Consider the following 23,506-nt stretch of genomic DNA (forward strand, 5'->3'; position numbering starts at 1 on the left):
TAATATGATAGAATGAGGGGGGTTATGCACAAATATATAAAAGGGGGCTCAGTTGGGGGTATACCAACAACATACAGACATCAAAGCATATGAGTCGAAAAAGAAACAATCCAGCGAAATAAATCAAACCATCAAACCTGCATGCTTGTCATGTAAGCTGTTGAGTGTGTTCGCAGACTGACTTGATATCTGAACAGGAAACCTGATGGGACAATGAATGAAGTGTGTAATTACCTGACCTATAGGATGTGCTTTAAATGTTGTGATTGTAAGTGTGAGATGAATGTTGACAGAAGTAAATGCAGTTTGGGATTGACATTATTGCTGTTTCCAGTTGGTATAGGTATCGTTTGTAGGCGTGGGTGGAGACTATTTGTGAAGTGATTTTGGTTTTTGTTATGTAGTGCTGTGACCGGAGCTGCAGGGGTATTTTCTGTGCTTGTGGTTAATTTTGAGTCTGCTGTGTTAAGCAAGGATAAAGGTTTTAAAACTTGTAAGTTTGGCGTGTGGTGTTTGTTATGAATTTGGATTTGCTTGCAAAAATCTCATGCCCAGTAGATGACAGATTTGTTGATTTATTTGGCTGGATTTTTTCTTTCGACTCAAGTGCTTTGAACACATTTTGGTTAAAGATTGTTGATTGATATGATGTCTGTTTGGACCACCTTTGGCTGCTCCCTCATAAATATATTTTTGCATAACTCCCTCATTCTCTCATCTTCGGCTCCCCACCCACCCGTTAACCCTCAATTATTTTTTTAGAGGGCAGAAATCAGAAATCGGTTCAGTCCTGCCCTCGTTTTATATTTAGAACTTAATACTACACTTAATACTACTGTAAGAATCCGCTGGGTCTCGAACTGCCGATGCCATTCGGCTGCCCTTCTGTTCCCGCTCAATACGTACTGGGTTCGCTACTAGAATTCGCTGTGGTCAAGTTCGCGCAGAGAGAGAGTGAGAGAGTGAGAGAGTGAGAGAGAGAGAGAGTGAGAGAGAGAGAGAGAGTGAGAGAGAGAGAGAGTGAGAGAGAGAGAGAGAGTGAGAGAGAGAGAGAGAGAGAGTGAGTGAGAGTGAGTGTGTGTTGGTAAGCGTGAATCTAGTCTTCGGAGTCTTGGAGGTGCTGTAAGTTTATGTGTGCGAACAGCGATCTAGGTGGGCTGTCATCAGGTTACGGAATGATGGGGGTGTTCTCGTTTAACGGTTGAGGTTATGTGTCGATGATTCCCGAGGAATCAAATAAATAAACGCCATGAGGCGTTTACGGCATTGATAAGTGACATTTATATACTCAGAAGTGTGTGTGTGGTGTGCCCCCCTCCCCAAGAACAAAAGTACATGTTCAATCAACTGCGTCATCAGAATGCTGTTTATTTTTGCATTTGTGTTAGTTAAAAGTGAATGCATTTTGTCTTTCTGGGAATAGCTGAGAGAAGAAGCTGAATTGATCCTTGGGATTTTACTCGGGGAAAAGCTGTCTGTCACCTGACCAGCCTACTGCTTGCCAGGAAATCAGTGGAGTATGTTCAGTACACTTGGCAGGCTCACTTCTTATCGCAACAGGAATTTGGCACGTGGAAGATTGTTTTTTGTCCAACAGTTCTCAGACTTTTCCTGCGTAAGACGTAGTTTACTACTACTCTGCTATGACAAGGAGGTCGGATGAGTTCGCTGTTTTTCAGACGTTGCCGTCCCTGCCTATGATAAAATGGCGTGGGCGTTCTGCCCCTCTGTATTTCTTTGGTTGCTAGGATGCATTCTGAGTCCAGTGCAGATTTACTCTCATATATATTGCCAGGGCGTGGAAGTTAATTTGAATTGATGTGTGTCATCTTTCCCTTGTGTGAAGGACGTAATGTGTGAAATATTTTGGTTGCATGGAGGGTTGGTTTAGTTGGCCAGTTGATTATTGATGATGTGTAGAGTGCATTCGTAGTAGCAGTTACGACTGGTGTCACAATGCGGATATTTATTTTGGTATTTGGTATTGTTTCAGGTAGGAGTGCCTGCAAGCATGTGGGATAATATAGCCGTTGCCCACTTTTGATTCCTAGTGACCAAGTATGGGGTGTTCGTAGCATGCCTCACAATGCCACAAGGAAGACCTCAGGCCCTCGTGCGATTACCTTGCTTTCCAAGGAGGTGTACGGTTATAGATTTAGTGGGAGTGCCTAGTCTGTCTCAAAGAGTAGTTTGAGATCAGGGGATGTACTGAGTAGCAACTTTCATGTGAACTGTAGCTGTAGTGTGTGTTTACTGGTATCAACGAAGACATGGAGGACTAATTTGTCTGAATATCAGCGTTTCAGAAGATCAGTTGTGTGCGTGATGGGGAAGCAGCTTTTTTGGAGTTGGAGATGTGAAGAACCAGACAGAACAAAGCACCTGTAGTGTTTGTGACTTGGATAAGGAATTGCATTGTTCAGGTATGTTAGAGAGTAGAGTTTATTTACATTCCATAGATCCTTCTTAGGACTAAACCAAAGGATGGAGAACAAATCATTTCATACAATACATATAAACTTCAGTACTTTTGACACAATTACAAGGATGTGTTTCACATGTGAATGTACATAACCTTCAGATTCTGCAATTCAAGTATGAAAAATAATTTAAATGCAGGCTTGAACACCTTTAAATCATTTAGAGTTTTAATTGTTGGTGGAAGATCATTAAATGACTTGATACGCGTATAATACGTTCCTTTTTGACGTTTATTAGGGTTAGCATAGACTATAGAAAAATTATATACTTGTAATTAATTTTTATTTTATTGTTGAGATTTGTCAAACTCCACTTACAAAATAAAAGTCTAGTCAATGATATGTTGGTGTCCATGAAACCCAAAGGTTCTGGAAATAAATATGACATGCGCCCTGATGTGGAGAAAAGGTGTTTAGAGTATTACAGTAAGTGCAGTACTTGAAAGTTACTGTAACTAAAACATTTGACTTCCCTTACCAGTGAATCTGGCCTGCGTTGTCACTCGTTATAACTTGAAACTGTTGCTTGTGTTTTCCAGGTCGTGGAGACAGCATGTATTGCTCTGAAGTCAAGCACGACGGATCCGTTACCGTCGTCAGTGCTGGGAAATAATTTGCTGTTTCTTGGTGGCATCCCTGAATTTTAATGAAGATGAGAATACAGTGCAGCAGCTTTTCTCCTGTCCAAGGTATATAAGAGCAGTTGGAGGCAGAAGAATATTGTAAAACTAACCTCATTCTTGATATTAAAAAAGTGTACAAAATAAAAGATGTTTTTCCAGCCTGATGGTACTAACATGACATAACAGATTGTTAATCACTGGCTTTTCAACGCAGAATTGTAAGCGAGTCCCATGGCAGTCTATGAGGCACTGGTATAGATCTTTCTCTGAGCACCCAGAACTCATTATTTACTGGTACAGTGAGCCTGTTAGAGGCTGTATCACAATTAGTTTGTGTTTAGTATCCTGCCAGTACCAGGAGGCATCTGCACGTAATGTATTTCTTTCTCATATCATAAACCCAGATTTCCCATTTTCTCTGTCCCTTTTACATCAGTTGCTGATTTAGGAAGCAGCTACTGCATTGGCCACTGTTGTGACCAACATTTTGTACACTGAACATTAGGATGTGAGTGTAATTATCTGTACTCATTGCGATTCGCCGTTGCAGTTCTGATGATCCACATGTGGAGATCTCCGCAGTCCATGGGATTGCGTGCAGATTGCAGGACAAGCAAGCCAGAGCCACTCACCAGATGGCAGTCACAGGCAAGTTCATCCATTTGAGTAAATTGTTTAATGAACTTATTTTCTGAATTGCAATGCCATTATTGAAAGAAGAAGACCTTTTTTCCTGAAAAGTAGTAAATGGTTTTAATGAAATAAAGAACTTGTCTATTTCTTCTATTGAGACTACAAAGAAACAATGAAGAACGTGATTTTTCTTTGCCAGTTTAAGGAACCACATTTTGAGGCTGACCTCCACATTGTTCTATAATTGAGAATGCATGGAGTGTACCTCCATGCTCCCACTGCCTCATGGCATCATCACAAGGATAACTGCAGCTGATATAGTGAACCATTAAATGTTTAAAAATCTGTGTTGGTTTTCTGTAAGTCCAAGTGGTGTTAGAACCCAAAGACCACTGTGAGAACCTGAAATCTCTCTTAAAACCACATTTAGTATGTGAACTTGTTGAAAGCGTCTGCTTCATATCTGGAAAAGCCAGTAAGGCCTGTTGTGTATGTTGGTAGGAGTGTTTGTTGCTGCAGCCATGAAAGAGTTACGACGGTGTGTTCCTTGTTTGTCACTACACAATGGTGGCGATATCTCAGGTAGCTGGTGAGTTTAGTTTTATAAATTTAGATTGTTCAACATTGAAACAATTTATATTACTGATGGTGAAGTTTCCACCTTTGCTTCCAGAAGGTATGATAAAGTGGCATTACTGATGGTGATATGGAAAAAAAATCTAATTGCTACGGCTACCTCTTGCCCCTTGTCGGTTGAATTCACCTTAGTAGTAGAAGTGCTACAGATGTTGGGTGTGTTGTAGTGGCTTGCCATTTCTTAATCTTTCATTTAGGTCCTTTCTCCATGACATCAAAACAGGCGAACCTGAGGGGCATGGACCGACTGGTGTTTGTAGACTCCCTTGCTGTCATAATGGGGCACGAGGAGAGGGAGCCGTGTATCTTGGAGACAGCGATCAACATCCTCGGCTCCAAACAGACGGCAAGCGAACTGTTCGTTAAATATCCACTGAATCAGTGGCAACAGAAGTTGCGTGGGACTGACGTGATGTGTGTGAGTTGTAGAGTTTGTAGTTGCAGTATTATGACGTGTGGAATAATGGCCCACTTGGCGAATGCTTTAAATTTGCTGGGGGGGGAGGAAAGAAAGGCTCCAGTATGAATCTGTGAGTGAGGGAGTTCAGAATTTGTCAGGTCGCTGGTTGTGACACTGTCGTGACCCGTATTTAAAGTTAACTTGTGAATGGGTTTGTAATGAACTTGACAGAATTTGTCTTCTGAAAATGGAAGGTGCTTGTTCATTGGCTAAGGTAGGAGTGTTAACTGCTTGGTGAAGTAAAACTGTGTGCTCTTAGAAGAGTGTGATGTCTTGATTTCTTGAATGTGACTGTATTTTCTCTTTCTGGGAGTAGCAGATTACGAGAAACAGAATGATCCTTCAGATTCTACTGAGCACCATGCTGTTTGTCACGTGACCTGCGTACTGCCAGCCAGACAAGCATTGAAGTACGTGCGGCAACAGTTGGCGGACCGACTTGATGTCAGAAGATTAAACCTGCTGGGACAAAGAAGGAACATCGTATCCGCAAGAAACTGATATCAGTCTGAACGAGGCATTCGTTGTGTGAGTACATGAGCATTAGAATGTATTTGATGTGGTTGTCGTGTGAGAGAGATGAGTCTGTCCAATTTTATTAGGTACTTCAGATGTTGTGAACTTAAATGTGAGATTTGATATGTTGAAAGACCTATGTGCGGTGAGAGATTGGCATAATTGCTGTATCTGTGGTATGCTAGAGGCATTCATGATTCTCTAGTGAATATATTGTTCATAGGACATCAAAATTGGAGGTTAGGTATAGCTTGTAGACGAGGGTGGTGACTATTTGTGATAAGGTTTTGTTAATGAGTGGTTTTGTTACATGTGTGATGTGTGTAGTGCTGTGGAGCCTTTAATGTGATGTGTTTACTAATTAATAAGTGAGTAATTGCGAAGGTAAGGAATTTAGTTTTGTTGACGTGTGAGTATTGTGCACAGTGACCGGAGCTGCTGGGATATTTTCTGTGCTTTTGGTTAATTTTGATCAAGGGGATCGGTTATGAAACCTTTAAATTAGGTGATGTGTTGAATGTGATTGCATTTTTTTTCTGGTAATAGCTGCAGAGAAGAAGCTTGATTGATCCATGGGACTTTACTAAGGTTGAAGGATGCGTCACCTGACATGACTACTGCTTGCCAGGAAAAGAGTGGAGTATGTGCAGAAACACTTTGCTGGCTCACTGATATGACGACAGGAAATCAATCGGCTGTTATCACGAAGGACCTCATGTCTGCGAGAGATTTATCTCTGTGTCTACTTGACATGCATTGTGTAAGTATACGAGAAATATGATTATGAAATGTGCTAATTCATGATTCACACAATCAAATTCTTTGGCAAGATAGCGAAATATTCCACCATGCACATGCACTTGTTTATGTTTACAAGATGTTTTGATATCTGCATTGTAACAAGTTTCACAGTTTGAAGGACTTGTCGTAAGACAGAACACTGAATAATAATAATAATAGTATTCTACCATGTTTTCCATTGGAGGTAGCTCTGCCTTCATTTTATGTGTTTGGCATTGGTATTTTAATTTGGCCAAGAAAGAGGATTTCCAGGATAGGTAAGGTAGCTTCCCTATCTCTCGGTGAGAGACTGAGGGCGAGTTTCTTTTTTTTGAGAGAGTGTTTTATTTATTTCTTGTGAGAGGTTGAGATATCACTTGAGTCAGATTGGTTGAGTCTTCGTTGTCGTGGTTTTGAACTTTGTAAATGTATGCTCATGTTTGATTCTTTTGAAATTGGTATTGTATTTATATCTCCTTATCATTGATCATTTACATCCAATTTACGTAAAATGGGATTGCCGGTGGATGTAATGACACTAAGAGCCTCCCCCTTTTAACTTAAAAAAGGGTGATACAGTTAAATTATGGTGCGAGTGTGTTGTTTTCTTTCCATTTTATGGATCCAAGTTCTGAGCATTGGCGATTGCTGGTTGGTATGTTTGACTTATAATCTGTGTTTGTGTTTCATGTACGCCAGTGCATCGGACACGTACGAGTGGATGCGGCCTGTTCTGGAGGGGACTCGAGGCGAATGGCTCTTTGTGTGTGTTGCGGTATCGTTCATCAGCTTACTTTGAATGGCGTATGGTGTAGTACTTGGTGCAACGTGCAAAGGTAGTTGATTTTTCCGATCATGTAGAGTTATTATTGTCTCTCACGGAGTCCGACGAACGCAAAGGAGTTTTGAAATTTTAATCTGATTTGAAATCAGTCATTGACACTTCCACTTCCAAGACAAGGCAGGGGTTTATTTTAGCAATGACGTACGTGATTCACACACGAGACTACCTCTTCCAAGATAATGCAGGGGTTTCTTTTAGCAATGACGTGCGTGATTCACACAAGACACTACCACTTTTAATACAAGGCAGAGGTTTCTTTTGACAATGACGTACGAGATTCACACACGACACTACCACTTCCAAGATAATGCAGGGGTTTCTTTTAACAATGACGTGCGTGATTCACACAAGACACTACCACTTTTAATACAAGACAAAGGTTTCTTTTGGCAATGACGTACGAGATTCACACACGACACTACCACTTTTAATACAAGGCAGGGGTTTCTTTTAGCAATGACGTGCGTTATTCACACAAGACACTAACCACTTTTAATACAATTCTGTAGTGAATATATTGTTCATAGGACATCAAAATTGGAGGTTAGGTGTAGCTTGTAGACGAGGGTGGTGACTATTTGTGATAAGGTTTTGTTAATGAGTGGTTTTGTTACATGTGTGATGTGTGTAGTGCTGTGGAGCCTTTAATGTGATGTGTTTACTAATTAATAAGTGAGTAACTGCCAAGGTAAGGAATTTAGTTTTGTTGACGTGTGAGTATTGTGCACAGTGACCGGAGCTGCTGGGATATTTTCTGTGCTTTTGGTTAATTTTGAGCAAGGGGATCGGTTATGAAACCTTTAAATTAGGTGATGTGTTGAATGTGATTGCATTTTCTTTCTGGTAATAGCTGCAGAGAAGAAGCTTGATTGATCCATGGGACTTTACTGAGGTTGAAGGATGCGTCACCTGACATGACTACTGCTTGCCAGGAAAAGAGTGGAGTATGTGCAGAAACACTTTGCTGGCTCACTGATATGACGACAGGAAATCAATCGGCTGTTATCACGAAGGACCTCATGTCTGCGAGAGATTTATCTCTGTGTCTACTTGACATGCATTGTGTAAGTATACGAGAAATATGATTATGAAATGTGCTAATTCATGATTCACACAATCAAATTCTTTGGCAAGATAGCGAAATATTCCACCATGCACATGCACTTGTTTATGTTTACAAGATGTTTTGATATCTGCATTGTAACAAGTTTCACAGTTTGAAGGACTTGTCGTAAGACAGAACACTGAATAATAATAATAATAGTATTCTACCATGTTTTCCATTGGAGGTAGCTCTGCCTTCATTTTATGTGTTTGGCATTGGTATTTTAATTTGGCCAAGAAAGAGGATTTCCAGGATAGGTAAGGTAGCTGCCCTATATCTCGGTGAGAGACTGTGGGCGAGTTTCTTTTTTTTGAGAGAGTGTTTTATTTATTTCTTGTGAGAGGTTGAGATATCACTTGAGTCAGATTGGTTGAGTCTTCGTTGTCGTGGTTTTGAACTTTGTAAATGTATGCTCATGTTTGATTCTTTTGAAATTGGTATTGTATTTATATCTCCTTATCATTGATCATTTACATCCAGTTTACGTAAAATGGGATTGCCGGTGGATGTAATGACACTAAGAGCCTCCCCCTTTGAACTTAAAAAAGGGTGATACAGTTAAATTATGGTGCGAGTGTGTTGTTTTCTTTCCATTTTATGGATCCAAGTTCTGAGCATTGGCGATTGCTGGTTGGTATGTTTGACTTATAATCTGTGTTTGTGTTTCATGTACGCCAGTGCATCGGACACGTACGAGTGGATGCGGCCTGTTCTGGAGGGGACTCGAGGCGAATGGCTCTTTGTGTGTGTTGCGGTATCGTTCATCAGCTTACTTTGAATGGCGTATGGTGTAGTACTTGGTGCAACGTGCAAAGGTAACTTATATCTTAATTGCGTCATGCTTGTGTTCTTCAATACAATAATTTTATTCACCGTCTTTACACAAGCTTATAGATTGTTAAAATCACATAAAATTATAACATTTCAACATATGATATTGTTACATTTTAAAATGACGACATGTTTCGATGTTCATTCCATCATCGTCAGGTCTATCAATTAAAATTAAAAACTGTTGCACTTGCTGCCCTGCGTATACTGATTTGTTCTACCCGTTAGATTTTATTTGTTTAACCTCCAGGCTTCTTCCATTTAATTTTTGAATACTGCGCCTGGATGTCTTAAATCTGCAAAATCAATTTTAATTTTCATATCCTGATCCTGGCTACTGACATAGGAAATGGAATAATTTTAAAGAATTACTCAATATATCGTAATACAAGCAAAAGAAAAGTAATCACAAAATATTTAAAGTATTATAACATACCGGGTTGTGTGTGAGGTGCGTGTCCGATATTACGGAGCTGTAGACTGCAACTAAGCTGTGAGTATCGTGTATGGCTATATATATTGGGTGAAAGTTGTTTAGGGGGTTGGGTCGATGGACTGTAGAATGTTAAATATCGGATTGTTCGTGTAGATGTTACTGTCGTTTAATGCAAGATTTTGTTTATGTGTTCTTTGTATATGATATTTTTCTATGGTGTCTCTATGTCGCTTGTTTTGTATTATTTTTATAATGTCCATTGTTTGTTCTATTTTGTTGTATGTATGTCCTGTGTTTAATATATGCTTTGCATATGCTGAATGATCTTTATTGTGTTTAATTGCTGTAATATGCTCTTTGTATCTTTGACTAAAGGTGCGTCCGGTTTGGCCTATATAGGTTAACGGGCAATCATTGCATTTTAACCTATATATGCCTGGTTTTTCATATTGATTTATTGTGTCTATTTGTGGCTTTTGTTTCAAGATGTTTTTTATTGTGTTTTTTGTTCTAAATGCTATTTTTGTTATTTGTTTTAAATGTTTTTGTTATATATTTGGTTTCTTTTCCTATATATGTGAATGTGGCCCATTTGTTTTGTTTATTTTCGTTTTTGTCTTCATTTATGTTGTTTACATTGTTTATTTTATTTTTGGGTTTTAATTCATAATTATTATATCCGTTTTCTATTAGAATTTGTTTTATTATGTTACATTCAATTTGTTTGTTTATTGTGGTAATGGGATATGTATTTTTTCGGTTTATTAAGTAATTAATAGCCATTTGTTAATGTTCATTTGGATGGCATGAAGAGGCATGAATTATGGTGCTTGTATTTGTAGGTTTTCTGTATATTTTGAATTCAGAGTTGTTTTCGTTTCGTATTATAGTTAGATCTAAATAATTTAATTTGTTATTTTGTTCTGTTTCTAAAGTGAATTGTATATTTTGATTTATGTTGTTAAATTCATTTAAAACATTTTTTATATTTGTATTTTTTGCATCAAAAATCATGAGTATATCATCAACATATCTACTATAGTATTTGATTTGATATTTGTTTAATATATTTACTATATAATCATGCTCGAGATATTGTAAGAATATTTCAGATAATATGCTCGAGGTTGGAGCTCCCATGGGTAACCCTGTTTCTTGTTTCCAATATTCAATGTTGAATTGGAAATAATTTTGGTTAATAATAATGTTAGTTATATTTGTAATTTCATTTATTAGATCTGTATTTATATTCTGTCTATTTAGAATATCTCTTACAATATCTCGTAGCATGATTGTTGGAATATTTGTATACATATTATTGATGTCAAAAGAACAAATTTGTATATTTTTATTATTATGAAAATTCAATTGTTGGATTTCGTTTATTAATTTTATGGAATTTGTTATGTTAAACGTATTTGGTAGATTAATATCGGACACGCACCTCACACACAACCCGGTATGTTATAATACTTTAAATATTTTGTGATTACTTTTCTTTTGCTTGTATTACGATATATTGAGTAATTCTTTAAAATTATTCCATTTCCTATGTCAGTAGCCAGGATCAGGATATGAAAATTAAAATTGATTTTGCAGATTTAAGACATCCAGGCGCAGTCTTCAAAAATTAAATGGAAGAAGCCTGGAGGTTAAACAAATAAAATCTAACGGGTAGAACAAATCAGTATACGCAGGGCAGCAAGTGCAACAGTTTTTAATTTTAATTGATAGACCTGACGATGATGGAATGAACATCGAAACATGTCGTCATTTTAAAATGTAACAATATCATATGTTGAAATGTTATAATTTTATGTGATTTTAACAATCTATAAGCTTGTGTAAAGACGGTGAATAAAATTATTGTAGTGCAAAGGTAGTTGATTTTTCCGATCATGTAGAGTTATTATTGTCTCTCACGGAGTCCGACGAACGCAAAGGAGTTTTGAAATTTTAATCTGATTTGAAATCAGTCATTGACACTTCCACTTCCAAGACAAGGCAGGGGTTTATTTTAGCAATGACGTACGTGATTCACACACGAGACTACCTTCTAAATTTCCTTCTAAATTTGACCTGTCCCATCCCTATCACGACTAGACTCCCAAGTCTTGAGAAGTTCTTGTCCCAAGTCTTGAGAAGTCACTCGTCACAAGTCTTGAGAAGTTCTTGTCCCAAGTCTTGAGAAGTTCTTGTCCCAAGTCTTGACAAGTCACTCGTCCCAAGTCTTGAGAAGTTATTGTCCCAAGTCTTGTCTGCTTGTTTAGGGCTGTGCCTCACCTGTCAGCTGAATTCAAATTTTTTCGAAAATTCTTAGTTTTCTTCGCGTTTCGCGCCATTTGCAGTCGTTTTTAATTTTTTTAAAATTTCGAAAAATTTAGAAAATTCTCAAAGGGGTACCCCTTTGAGAAATTTCAATTTTTTCGAAAAATCGAAAAACGTGGCAAATCGTCCAAAAAGCGCACAAAACTAAGAATTTTTGAAAATTTTCAACTTTTAATTTTTTTCAGAATTTTCCGAAAATTTTTGGTTTTGTGCGCATTTCAGAAGGTTTGCAGCGTTTTTTGATTTTTCGAAAAATTTCAAAAAATTTTCCTTCTAAATTTGACCTGTCCCAAGTCTTGAGAAGTCACTCGTCCCAAGTCTTGAGAAGTTCTTGTCCCAAGTCTTGAGAAGTCACTTGTCCCAAGTCTTGAGAAGTCACTCGTTCCAAGTCTTGAGAAGTTCTTGTCCCAAGTCTTGAGAAGTCACTTGTCCCAAGTCTTGAGAAGTCACTCGTCCCAAGTCTTGAGAAGTCCTAGTCCCAAGTCTTGAGAAGTTCTTGTCCCAAGTCTTGAGAAGTCACTTGTCCCAAGTCTTGAGAAGTTCTTGTCCCAAGTCTTGAGAAGTTCTTGTCCCAAGTCTTGAGAAGTTCTTGTCCCAAGTCTTGAGAAGTCACTTGTCCCAAGTCTTGAGAAGTTCTTTTCCCAAGTCTTGAGAAGTCACTCGTCCCAAGTCTTGAGACGTTCTTGTCCCAAGTCTTGAGAAGTTCTTGTCCCAAGTCTTGACAAGTCACTCGTCCCAAGTCTTGAGAAGTTATTGTCCCAAGTCTTGTCTGCTTGTTTAGGGCTGTGCCTCACCTGTCTTAGCTGAATTCAAATTTTTTCGAAAATCCTTAGTTTTCTTCGCGTTTCGCGCCATTTGCAGTCGTTTTTAATTTTTTTAAAATTTCGAAAAAATTTGAAAATTCTCAAAGGGGTACCCCTTTGAGAAATTTCAATTTTTTCGAAAAATTTCGAAAAATCGAAAAACGTCGCAAATCGTCCAAAAAGCGCACAAAACTAAGAATTTTTGAAAATTTTCAACTTTTAATTTTTTTCCGAATTTTCCGAAAATTTTTGGTTTTGTGCGCATTTGAGAAGGTTTGCAGCGTTTTTTGATTTTTCGAAAAATTTGAAAATTTTTCCTTCTCAATTTGACCTGTCCCATCCTTATCAGGACTAGACTCCCAAGTCTTGAGAAGTCACTTGTCCCAAGTCTTGAGAAGTCCTTGTCCCAAGTCTTGAGAAGTTCTTGTCCCAAGTCTTGAGAAGTCACTTGTCCCAGGTCTTGAGAAGTCACTCGTTCCAAGTTTTGAGAAGTTCTTGTCCCAAGTCTTGAGAAGTTCTTGTCCCAAGTCTTGAGAAGTCACTTGTCCCAAGTCTTGAGAAGTTCTTGTCCCAAGTCTTGAGAAGTTCTTGTCCCAAGTCTTGAGAAGTCACTTGTCCCAAGTCTTGAGAAGTTCTTGTCCCAAGTCTTGAGAAGTTCTTGTCCCAAGTCTTGAGAAGTCACTTGTCCCAAGTCTTGAGAAGTTCTTGTCCCAAGTCTTGAGAAGTTCTTGTCCCAAGTCTTGAGAAGTCACTTGTCCCAAGTCTTGAGAAGTTCTTGTCCCAAGTCTTGAGAAGTTCTTGTCCCAAGTCTTGAGAAGTTGTTGTCCCAAGTCTTGAGAAGTTCTTGTCCCAAGTCTTGAGAAGTCACTTGTCCCAAGTCTTGAGAAGTCCTTGTCCCAAGTCTTGAGAAGTTCTTGTCCCAAGTCTTGAGAAGTCACTTGTCCCAGGTCTTGAGAAGTCACTCGTTCCAAGTTTTGAGAAGTTCTTGTCCCAAGTCTTGAGAAGTTCTTGTCCCAAGTCTTGAGAAGTCACTTGTCCCAAGTCTTGAGAAGTCACTTGTCCCAAGTCTTGAGAAGTTCTTGTCCCAAGTCTTGAGAAGTTCTTGTCCCAAGTCTTGAGAAGTCACTTGTCCCAAGTCTTGAGAAGTTCTTGTCCCAAGTCTTGAGAAGTTCTTGTCCCAAGTCTTGAGAAGTCACTTGTCCCAAGTCTTGAGAAGTTCTTGTCCCAAGTCTTGAGAAGTTCTTGTCCCAAGTCTTGAGAAGTTGTTGTCCCAAGTCTTGAGAAGTTCTTGTCCCAAGTCTTGAGAAGTTCTTGTCCCAAGTCTTGACAAGTCACTCGTCCCAAGTCTTGAGAAGTTATTGTCCCAAGTCTTGTCTGCTTGTTTAGGGCTGTGCCTCACCTGTCTTAATTGAATTCAATTTTTTTCGAAAATTCTTAGTTTTCTTCGCGTTTCGCGCCATTTGCAGTCGTTTTTAATTTTTTTAAAATTTCGAAAATTTTTGAAAATTCTCAAAGGGGTACCCCTTTGAGAAATTTCAATTTTTTCGAAAAATTTCAAAAAATCGAAAAACGTAGCAAATCGTCCAAAAAGCGCACAAAACTAAGAATTTTTGAAAAATTTCAACTTTTAATTTTTTTCCGAATATTCCGAAAATTTTTGGTTTTGTGCGCATTTCAGAAGGTTTGCAGCGTTTTTTGATTTTTCGAAAAATTTGAAAATTTTTCCTTCTAAATTTGACCTGTCCCATCCTTATCAGGACTAGACTCCCAAGTCTTGAGAAGTCACTTGTCCCAAGTCTTGAGAAGTCCTTGTCCCAAGTCTTGAGAAGTTCTTGTCCCAAGTCTTGAGAAGTCACTTGTCCCAAGTCTTGAGAAGTTCTTGTCCCAAGTCTTGAGAAGTTCTTGTCCCAAGTCTTGAGAAGTCACTTGTCCCAAGTCTTGAGAAGTCACTTGTCCCAAGTCTTGAGAAGTTCTTGTCCCAAGTCTTGAGAAGTTCTTGTCCCAAGTCTTGAGAAGTCACTTGTCCCAAGTCTTGAGAAGTTCTTGTCCCAAGTCTTGAGAAGTTCTTGTCCCAAGTCTTGAGAAGTTCTTGTCCCAAGTCTTGAGAAGTCACTTGTCCCAAGTCTTGAGAAGTTCTTTTCCCAAGTCTTGAGAAGTCACTCGTCCCAAGTCTTGAGACGTTCTTGTCCCAAGTCTTGAGAAGTTCTTGTCCCAAGTCTTGACAAGTCACTCGTCCCAAGTCTTGAGAAGTTATTGTCCCAAGTCTTGTCTGCTTGTTTAGGGCTGTGCCTCACCTGTCTTAGCTGAATTCAAATTTTTTCGAAAATCCTTAGTTTTCTTCGCGTTTCGCGCCATTTGCAGTCGTTTTTAATTTTTTTAAAATTTCGAAAAAATTTGAAAATTCTCAAAGGGGTACCCCTTTGAGAAATTTCAATTTTTTCGAAAAATTTCGAAAAATCGAAAAACGTGGCAAATCGTCCAAAAAGCGCACAAAACTAAGAATTTCTGAAAATTTTCAACTTTTAATTTTTTTCCGAATTTTCCGAAAATTTTTGGTTTTGTGCGCATTTGAGAAGGTTTGTAGCGTTTTTTATTTTTCCAAAAATTTGAAAATTTCTCGTTCTAAATTTGACCTGTCCCATCTTTATCAGGACTAGACTCCCAAGTCTTGAGAAGTCACTTGTCCCAAGTCTTGAGAAGTCCTTGTCCCAAGTCTTGAGAAGTTCTTGTCCCAAGTCTTGAGAAGTCACTTGTCCCAAGTCTTGAGAAGTCACTTGTCCCAAGTCTTGAGAAGTTCTTGTCCCAAGTCTTGAGAAGTTCTTGTCCCAAGTCTTGAGAAGTCACTTGTCCCAAGTCTTGAGAAGTCCTTGTCCCAAGTCTTGAGAAGTTCTTGTCCCAAGTCTTGAGAAGTCACTTGTTCCAAGTCTTGAGAAGTCACTCGTCCCAAGTGTTGAGAAGTTCTTGTCCCAAGTCTTGAGAAGTTCTTGTCCCAAGTCTTGAGAAGTTCTTGTCCCAAGTCTTGAGAAGTCACTTGTCCCAAGTCTTGAGAAGTTCTTTTCCCAAGTCTTGAGAAGTCACTCGTCCCAAGTCTTGAGACGTTCTTGTCCCAAGTCTTGAGAAGTTCTTGTCCCAAGTCTTGACAAGTCACTCGTCCCAAGTCTTGAGAAGTTCTTGTCCGAAGTCTTGAGAAGTTCTTGTCCCAAGTCTTGAGAAGTTGTCCCAAGTCTTGAGAAGTTCTTGTCCCAAGTCTTGAGAAGTTCTTGTCCCAAGTCTTGACAAGTCACTCGTCCCAAGTCTTGAGAAGTTATTGTCCCAAGTCTTGTCTGCTTGTTTAGGGCTGTGCCTCACCTGTCTTAATTGAATTCAATTTTTTTCGAAAATTCTTAGTTTTCTTCGCGTTTCGCGCCATTTGCAGTCGTTTTTAATTTTTTTAAAATTTCGAAAATTTTTGAAAATTCTCAAAGGGGTACCCCTTTGAGAAATTTCAATTTTTTCGAAAAATTTCAAAAAATCGAAAAACTTAGCAAATCGTCCAAAAAGCGCACAAAACTAAGAATTTTTGAAAAATTTCAACTTTTAATTTTTTTCCGAATATTCCGAAAATTTTTGGTTTTGTGCGCATTTCAGAAGGTTTGCAGCGTTTTTTGATTTTTCGAAAAATTTGAAAATTTTTCCTTCTAAATTTGACCTGTCCCATCCTTATCAGGACTAGACTCCCAAGTCTTGAGAAGTCACTTGTCCCAAGTCTTGAGAAGTCCTTTTCCCTAAGTCTTGAGAAGTTCTTGTCCCAAGTCTTGAGAAGTCACTCGTTCCAAGTTTAGTGAAGTCACTCGTCCCAAGTCTTGAGAAGTTCTTGTCCCAAGTCTTGAGAAGTCACTTGTCCCAAGTCTTGAGAAGTTCTTGTCCCAAGTCTTGAGAAGTCACTTGTCCTAAGTCTTGAGAAGTCCCAAGTCTTGAGAAGTTCTTGTCCCAAGTCTTGAGAAGTTCTTGTCCCAAGTCTTGAGAAGTCACTTGTCCCAAGTCTTGAGAAGTTCTTGTCCCAAGTCTTGAGAAGTCACTTGTCCCAAGTCTTGAGAAGTTCTTTTCCCAAGTCTTGAGAAGTCACTCGTCCCAAGTCTTGAGACGTTCTTGTCCCAAGTCTTGAGAAGTTCTTGTCCCAAGTCTTGACAAGTCACTCGTCCCAAGTCTTGAGAAGTTATTGTCCCAAGTCTTGTCTGCTTGTTTAGGGCTGTGCCTCACCTGTCTTAGCTGAATTCAAATTTTTTCGAAAATTCTTAGTTTTATTCGCGTTTCGCGCCATTTGCAGTCGTTTTTAATTTTTTTAAAATTTCGAAAAAATTTGAAAATTCTCAAAGGGGTACCCCTTTGAGAAATTTCAATTTTTTCGAAAAATTTCGAAAAATCGAAAAACGTGGCAAATCGTCCAAATAGCGCACAAAATTAAGAATTTTTGAAAATTTTCAACTTTTAATTTTTTTCCGAATTTTCCGAAAATTTTTGGTTTTGTGCGCATTTCAGAAGGTTTGTAGCGTTTTTTTATTTTTCCAAAAATTTGAAAATTTCTCGTTCTAAATTTGACCTGTCCCATCTTTATCAGGACTAGACTCCCAAGTCTTGAGAAGTCACTTGTCTCAAGTCTTGAGAAGTCCTTGTCCCAAGTCTTGAGAAGTTCTTGTCCCAAGTCTTGAGAAGTCACTTGTCCCAAGTCTTGAGAAGTCACTTGTCCCAAGTCTTGAGAAGTTCTTGTCCCAAGTCTTGAGAAGTTCTTGTCCCAAGTCTTGAGAAGTTCTTGTCCCAAGTCTTGAGAAGTTCTTGTCCCAAGTCTTGAGAAGTTCTTGTCCCAAGTCTTGAGAAGTCACTTGTCCCAAGTGTTGAGAAGTTCTTGTCCCAAGTCTTGAGAAGTCACTCGTCCCAAGTCTTGAGAAGTCACTCGTCCCAAGTCTTGAGAAGTCACTCGTCCCAAGTCTTGAGAAGTTCTTGTCCCAAGTCTTGAGAAGTCACTTGTCCCAAGTCTTGAGAAGTCCTTGTCCCAAGTCTTGAGAAGTCCCAAGTCTTGAGAAGTCACTCGTCCCAAGTCTTGAGAAGTCACTCGTCCCAAGTCTTGAGAAGTTCTTGTCCCAAGTCTTGAGAAGTCACTTGTCCCAAGTCTTGAGAAGTCCTTGTCCCAAGTCTTGAGAAGTCCCAAGTCTTGACAAGTCACTCGTCCCAAGTCTTGAGAAGTTATTGTCCCAAGTCTTGTCTGCTTGTTTAGGGCTGTGCCTCACCTGTCTTAGCTGAATTCAAATTTTTTCGAAAATTCTTAGTTTTCTTCGCGTTTCGCGCCATTTGCAGTCGTTTTTAATTTTTTTAAAATTTCGAAAAAATTTGAAAATTCTCAAAGGGGTACCCCTTTGAGAAATTTCAATTTTTTCGAAAAATTTCGAAAAATCGAAAAACGTGGCAAATCGTCCAAAAAGCGCACAAAAGTAAGAATTTTTGAAAAATTTCAACTTTTAATTTTTTCCGAATTTTCCGAAAATTTTTGGTTTTGTGCGCATTTCAGAAGGTTTGCAGCGTTTTTTGATTTTTCGAAAAATTTGAAAATTTTTCCTTCTAAATTTGACCTGTCCCATCCTTATCAGGACTAGACTCCCAAGTCTTGAGAAGTCACTTGTCCCAAGTCTTGAGAAGTCCTTGTCCCAAGTCTTGAGAAGTTCTTGTCCCAAGTCTTGAGAAGTCACTTGTCCCAGGTCTTGAGAAGTCACTCGTTCCAAGTCTTGAGAAGTCACTCGTCCCAAGTCTTGAGAAGTTCTTGTCCCAAGTCTTGAGAAGTCACTTGTCCCAAGTCTTGAGAAGTTCTTGTCCCAAGTCTTGAGAAGTCACTTGTCCTAAGTCTTGAGAAGTCACTCGTCCCAAGTCTTGAGAAGTTCTTGTCCCAAGTCTTGAGAAGTCACTTGTCCTAAGTCTTGACAAGTCACTCGTCCCAAGTCTTGAGAAGTTCTTGTCCCAAGTCTTGACAAGTCACTCGTCCCAAGTCTTCAGAAGTTATTTTCCCAAGTCTTGTCTGCTTGTTTAGGGCTGTGCCTCACCTGTCTTAGCTGAATTCAAATTTTTTCGAAAATTCTTAGTTTTCTTCGCGTTTCGCGCCATTTGCAGTCGTTTTTAATTTTTTTAAAATTTTGAAAATTCTCAAAGGGGTACCCCTTTGAGAAATTTCAATTTTTTCGAAAAATTTCAAAAAATCGAAAAACGTAGCAAATCGTCCAAAAAGCGCACAAAACTAAGAATTTTTGAAAAATTTCAACTTTTAATTTTTTTCCGAATATTCCGAAAATTTTTGGTTTTGTGCGCATTTCAGAAGGTTTGCAGCATTTTTTGATTTTTCGAAAAATTTGAAAATTTTTCCTTCTAAATTTGACCTGTCCCATCCTTATCAGGACTAGACTCCCAAGTCTTGAGAAGTCACTTGTCCCAAGTCTTGAGATGTCCTTGTCCCTAAGTCTTGAGAAGTTCTTGTCCCAAGTCTTGAGAAGTCACTTGTCCCAAGTCTTGAGAAGTCACTTGTCCCAAGTCTTGAGAAGTTCTTGTCCCAAGTCTTGAGAAGTTCTTGTCCCAAGTCTTGAGAAGTCACTTGTCCCAAGTCTTGAGAAGTTCTTGTCCCAAGTCTTGAGAAGTTCTTGTCCCAAGTCTTGAGAAGTTCTTGTCCCAAGTCTTGAGAAGTCACTTGTCCCAAGTCTTGAGAAGTTCTTTTCCCAAGTCTTGAGAAGTCACTCGTCCCAAGTCTTGAGACGTTCTTGTCCCAAGTCTTGAGAAGTTCTTGTCCCAAGTCTTGACAAGTCACTCGTCCCAAGTCTTGAGAAGTTATTGTCCCAAGTCTTGTCTGCTTGTTTAGGGCTGTGCCTCACCTGTCTTAGCTGAATTCAAATTTTTTCGAAAATTCTTAGTTTTCTTCGCGTTTCGCGCCATTTGCAGTCGTTTTTAATTTTTTTAAAATTTCGAAAAAATTTGAAAATTCTCAAAGGGGTACCCCTTTGAGAAATTTCAATTTTTTCGAAAAATTTCGAAAAATCGAAAAACGTGGCAAATCGTCCAAAAAGCGCACAAAACTAAGAATTTTTGAAAATTTTCAACTTTTAATTTTTTTCCGAATTTTCCGAAAATTTTTGGTTTTGTGCGCATTTCAGAAGGTTTGTAGCGTTTTTTTATTTTTCCAAAAATTTGAAAATTTCTCGTTCTAAATTTGACCTGTCCCATCTTTATCAGGACTAGACTCCCAAGTCTTGAGAAGTCACTTGTCCCAAGTCTTGAGAAGTCCTTGTCCCAAGTCTTGAGAAGTTCTTGTCCCAAGTCTTGAGAAGTCACTTGTCCCAAGTCTTGAGAAGTCACTTGTCCCAAGTCTTGAGAAGTTCTTGTCCCAAGTCTTGAGAAGTTCTTGTCCCAAGTCTTGAGAAGTCACTTGTCCCAAGTCTTGAGAAGTTCTTGTCCCAAGTCTTGAGAAGTCACTTGTCCCAAGTCTTGAGAAGTCACTCGTCCCAAGTCTTGAGAAGTTCTTGTCCCAAGTCTTGAGAAGTTCTTGTCCCAAGTCTTGAGAAGTTCTTGTCCCAAGTCTTGAGAAGTCACTTGTCCCAAGTCTTGAGAAGTTCTTTTCCCAAGTCTTGAGAAGTCACTCGTCCCAAGTCTTGAGACGTTCTTGTCCCAAGTCTTGAGAAGTTCTTGTCCCAAGTCTTGACAAGTCACTCGTCCCAAGTCTTGAGAAGTTATTGTCCCAAGTCTTGTCTGCTTGTTTAGGGCTGTGCCTCACCTGTCTTAGCTGAATTCAAATTTTTTAGAAAATTCTTAGTTTTCTTCGCGTTTCGCGCCATTTGCAGTCGTTTTAATTTTTTTAAAATTTCGAAAATTTTTGAAAATTCTCAAAAATTGAGAAATTTCAATTTTTTCGAAAAATTTCAAAAAATCGAAAAACGTAGCAAATCGTCCAAAAAGCGCACAAAACTAAGAATTTTTGAAAAATTTCAACTTTTAATTTTTTTCCGAATATTCCGAAAATTTTTGGTTTTGTGCGCATTTCAGAAGGTTTGCAGCGTTTTTTGATTTTTCGAAAAATTTGAAAATTTTTCCTTCTAAATTTGACCTGTCCCATCCTTATCAGGACTAGACTCCCAAGTCTTGAGAAGTCACTTGTCCCAAGTCTTGAGAAGTCCTTGTCCCAAGTCTTGAGAAGTTCTTGTCCCAAGTCTTGAGAAGTCACTTGTCCCAGGTCTTGAGAAGTCACTCGTTTCAAGTTTTGAGAAGTTCTTGTCCCAAGTCTTGAGAAGTTCTTGTCCCAAGTCTTGAGAAGTCACTTGTCCCAAGTCTTGAGAAGTTCTTGTCCCAAGTCTTGAGAAGTTCTTGTCCCAAGTCTTGAGAAGTCACTTGTCCCAAGTCTTGAGAAGTCACTTGTCCCAAGTCTTGAGAAGTTCTTGTCCCAAGTCTTGAGAAGTTCTTGTCCCAAGTCTTGAGAAGTCACTTGTCCCAAGTCTTGAGAAGTTCTTGTCCCAAGTCTTGAGAAGTTCTTGTCCCAAGTCTTGAGAAGTCACTTGTCCCAAGTCTTGAGAAGTTCTTGTCCCAAGTCTTGAGAAGTTCTTGTCCCAAGTCTTGAGAAGTTGTTGTCCCAAGTCTGGAGAAGTTCTTGTCCCAAGTCTTGAGAAGTTCTTGTCCCAAGTCTTGACAAGTCACTCGTCCCAAGTCTTGAGAAGTTATTGTCCCAAGTCTTGTCTGCTTGTTTAGGGCTGTGCCTCACCTGTCTTAATTGAATTCAATTTTTTTCGAAAATTCTTAGTTTTCTTCGCGTTTCGCGCCATTTGCAGTCGTTTTTAATTTTTTTAAAATTTCGAAAATTTTTGAAAATTCTCAAAGGGGTACCCCTTTGAGAAATTTCAATTTTTTCGAAAAATTTCAAAAAATCGAAAAACGTAGCAAATCGTCCAAAAAGCGCACAAAACTAAGAATTTTTGAAAAATTTCAACTTTTAATTTTTTTCCGAATATTCCGAAAATTTTTGGTTTTGTGCGCATTTCAGAAGGTTTGCAGCGTTTTTTGATTTTTCGAAAAATTTGAAAATTTTTCCTTCTAAATTTGACCTGTCCCATCCTTATCAGGACTAGACTCCCAAGTCTTGAGAAGTCACTTGTCCCAAGTCTTGAGAAGTCCTTGTCCCAAGTCTTGAGAAGTTCTTGTCCCAAGTCTTGAGAAGTCACTTGTCCCAAGTCTTGAGAAGTCACTTGTCCCAAGTCTTGAGAAGTTCTTGTCCCAAGTCTTGAGAAGTTCTTGTCCCAAGTCTTGAGAAGTCACTTGTCCCAAGTCTTGAGAAGTCCTTGTCCCAAGTCTTGAGAAGTTCTTGTCCCAAGTCTTGAGAAGTCACTTGTCCCAAGTCTTGAGAAGTCACTCGTCCCAAGTCTTGAGAAGTTCTTGTCCCAAGTCTTGAGAAGTTCTTGTCCCAAGTCTTGAGAAGTTCTTGTCCCAAGTCTTGAGAAGTCACTTGTCCCAAGTCTTGAGAAGTTCTTTTCCCAAGTCTTGAGAAGTCACTCGTCCCAAGTCTTGAGACGTTCTTGTCCCAAGTCTTGAGAAGTTCTTGTCCCAAGTCTTGACAAGTCACTCGTCCCAAGTCTTGAGAAGTTATTGTCCCAAGTCTTGTCTGCTTGTTTAGGGCTGTGCCTCACCTGTCTTAGCTGAATTCAAATTTTTTCGAAAATCCTTAGTTTTCTTCGCGTTTCGCGCCATTTGCAGTCGTTTTTAATTTTTTTAAAATTTCGAAAAAATTTGAAAATTCTCAAAGGGGTACCCCTTTGAGAAATTTCAATTTTTTCGAAAAATTTCGAAAAATCGAAAAACGTCGCAAATCGTCCAAAAAGCGCACAAAACTAAGAATTTTTGAAAATTTTCAACTTTTAATTTTTTTCCGAATTTTCCGAAAATTTTTGGTTTTGTGCGCATTTCAGAAGGTTTGCAGCATTTTTTGATTTTTCGAAAAATTTGAAAATTTTTCCTTCTAAATTTGACCTGTCCCATCCTTATCAGGACTAGATTCCCAAGTCTTGAGAAGTCACTTGTCCCAAGTCTTGAGAAGTCCTTGTCCCTAAGTCTTGAGAAGTTCTTGTCCCAAGTCTTGAGAAGTCACTTGTCCCAAGTCTTGAGAAGTCACTTGTCCCAAGTCTTGAGAAGTTCTTGTCCCAAGTCTTGAGAAGTTCTTGTCCCAAGTCTTGAGAAGTCACTTGTCCCAAGTCTTGAGAAGTTCTTGTCCCAAGTCTTGAGAAGTTCTTGTCCCAAGTCTTGAGAAGTTCTTGTCCCAAGTCTTGAGAAGTCACTTGTCCCAAGTCTTGAGAAGTTCTTTTCCCAAGTCTTGAGAAGTCACTCGTCCCAAGTCTTGAGACGTTCTTGTCCCAAGTCTTGAGAAGTTCTTGTCCCAAGTCTTGACAAGTCACTCGTCCCAAGTCTTGAGAAGTTATTGTCCCAAGTCTTGTCTGCTTGTTTAGGGCTGTGCCTCACCTGTCTTAGCTGAATTCAAATTTTTTCGAAAATCCTTAGTTTTCTTCGCGTTTCGCGCCATTTGCAGTCGTTTTTAATTTTTTTAAAATTTCGAAAAAATTTGAAAATTCTCAAAGGGGTACCCCTTTGAGAAATTTCAATTTTTTCGAAAAATTTCGAAAAATCGAAAAACGTCGCAAATCGTCCAAAAAGCGCACAAAACTAAGAATTTTTGAAAATTTTCAACTTTTAATTTTTTTCCGAATTTTCCGAAAATTTTTGGTTTTGTGCGCATTTGAGAAGGTTTGCAGCGTTTTTTGATTTTTCGAAAAATTTGAAAATTTTTCCTTCTCAATTTGACCTGTCCCATCCTTATCAGGACTAGACTCCCAAGTCTTGAGAAGTCACTTGTCCCAAGTCTTGAGAAGTCCTTGTCCCAAGTCTTGAGAAGTTCTTGTCCCAAGTCTTGAGAAGTCACTTGTCCCAGGTCTTGAGAAGTCACTCGTTCCAAGTTTTGAGAAGTTCTTGTCCCAAGTCTTGAGAAGTTCT

At 38.8% G+C, this 23,506-nt stretch overlaps 1 protein-coding gene and 1 long non-coding RNA gene across 13 annotated transcripts in view; both read left to right on the forward strand.

The window, feature by feature from the left end:
* The window catches only part of LOC147871544 (BLOC-1-related complex subunit 8 homolog), a 33,621-nt gene that overhangs the window by 5,045 nt on the left and 5,070 nt on the right, over positions 1-23,506 (forward strand). For 2 of the 12 annotated variants that reach the window (XM_087361071.1, XM_087361067.1), the window contains exons 3-5: positions 6,828-6,964; positions 7,823-8,036; positions 8,756-8,892. In XM_087361071.1, coding sequence (XP_087217197.1) covers positions 6,828-6,927 — 100 coding nt within the window. In that variant the 3' untranslated portion in view covers positions 6,928-6,964; positions 7,823-8,036; positions 8,756-8,892. Of the gene's footprint in view, positions 1-1,097; positions 1,882-1,993; positions 2,424-3,019; positions 3,170-3,653; positions 3,752-4,237; positions 4,326-4,569; positions 4,791-5,148; positions 5,361-5,894; positions 6,109-6,827; positions 6,969-7,822; positions 8,037-8,755; positions 8,893-23,506 lie in introns of those variants that run through there. The other 10 variants (XM_087361070.1, XM_087361062.1, XM_087361069.1 and 7 more) reach the window with 10 other exon arrangements.
* LOC147871545 (uncharacterized) lies at positions 10,057-11,222 on the forward strand. Its single transcript, XR_015538741.1, has 2 exons — positions 10,057-10,803; positions 10,944-11,222. It is a non-coding gene; the product is annotated as an uncharacterized LOC147871545 (long non-coding RNA).

Source organism: Zootermopsis nevadensis, unplaced genomic scaffold (assembly GCF_977971745.1).
Source record: "Zootermopsis nevadensis isolate Lab colony 2312 unplaced genomic scaffold, Znev_1.0 Znev_ptg000050l, whole genome shotgun sequence".
NCBI classification, from domain to species: Eukaryota; Metazoa; Arthropoda; class Insecta; order Blattodea; family Termopsidae; genus Zootermopsis; species Zootermopsis nevadensis.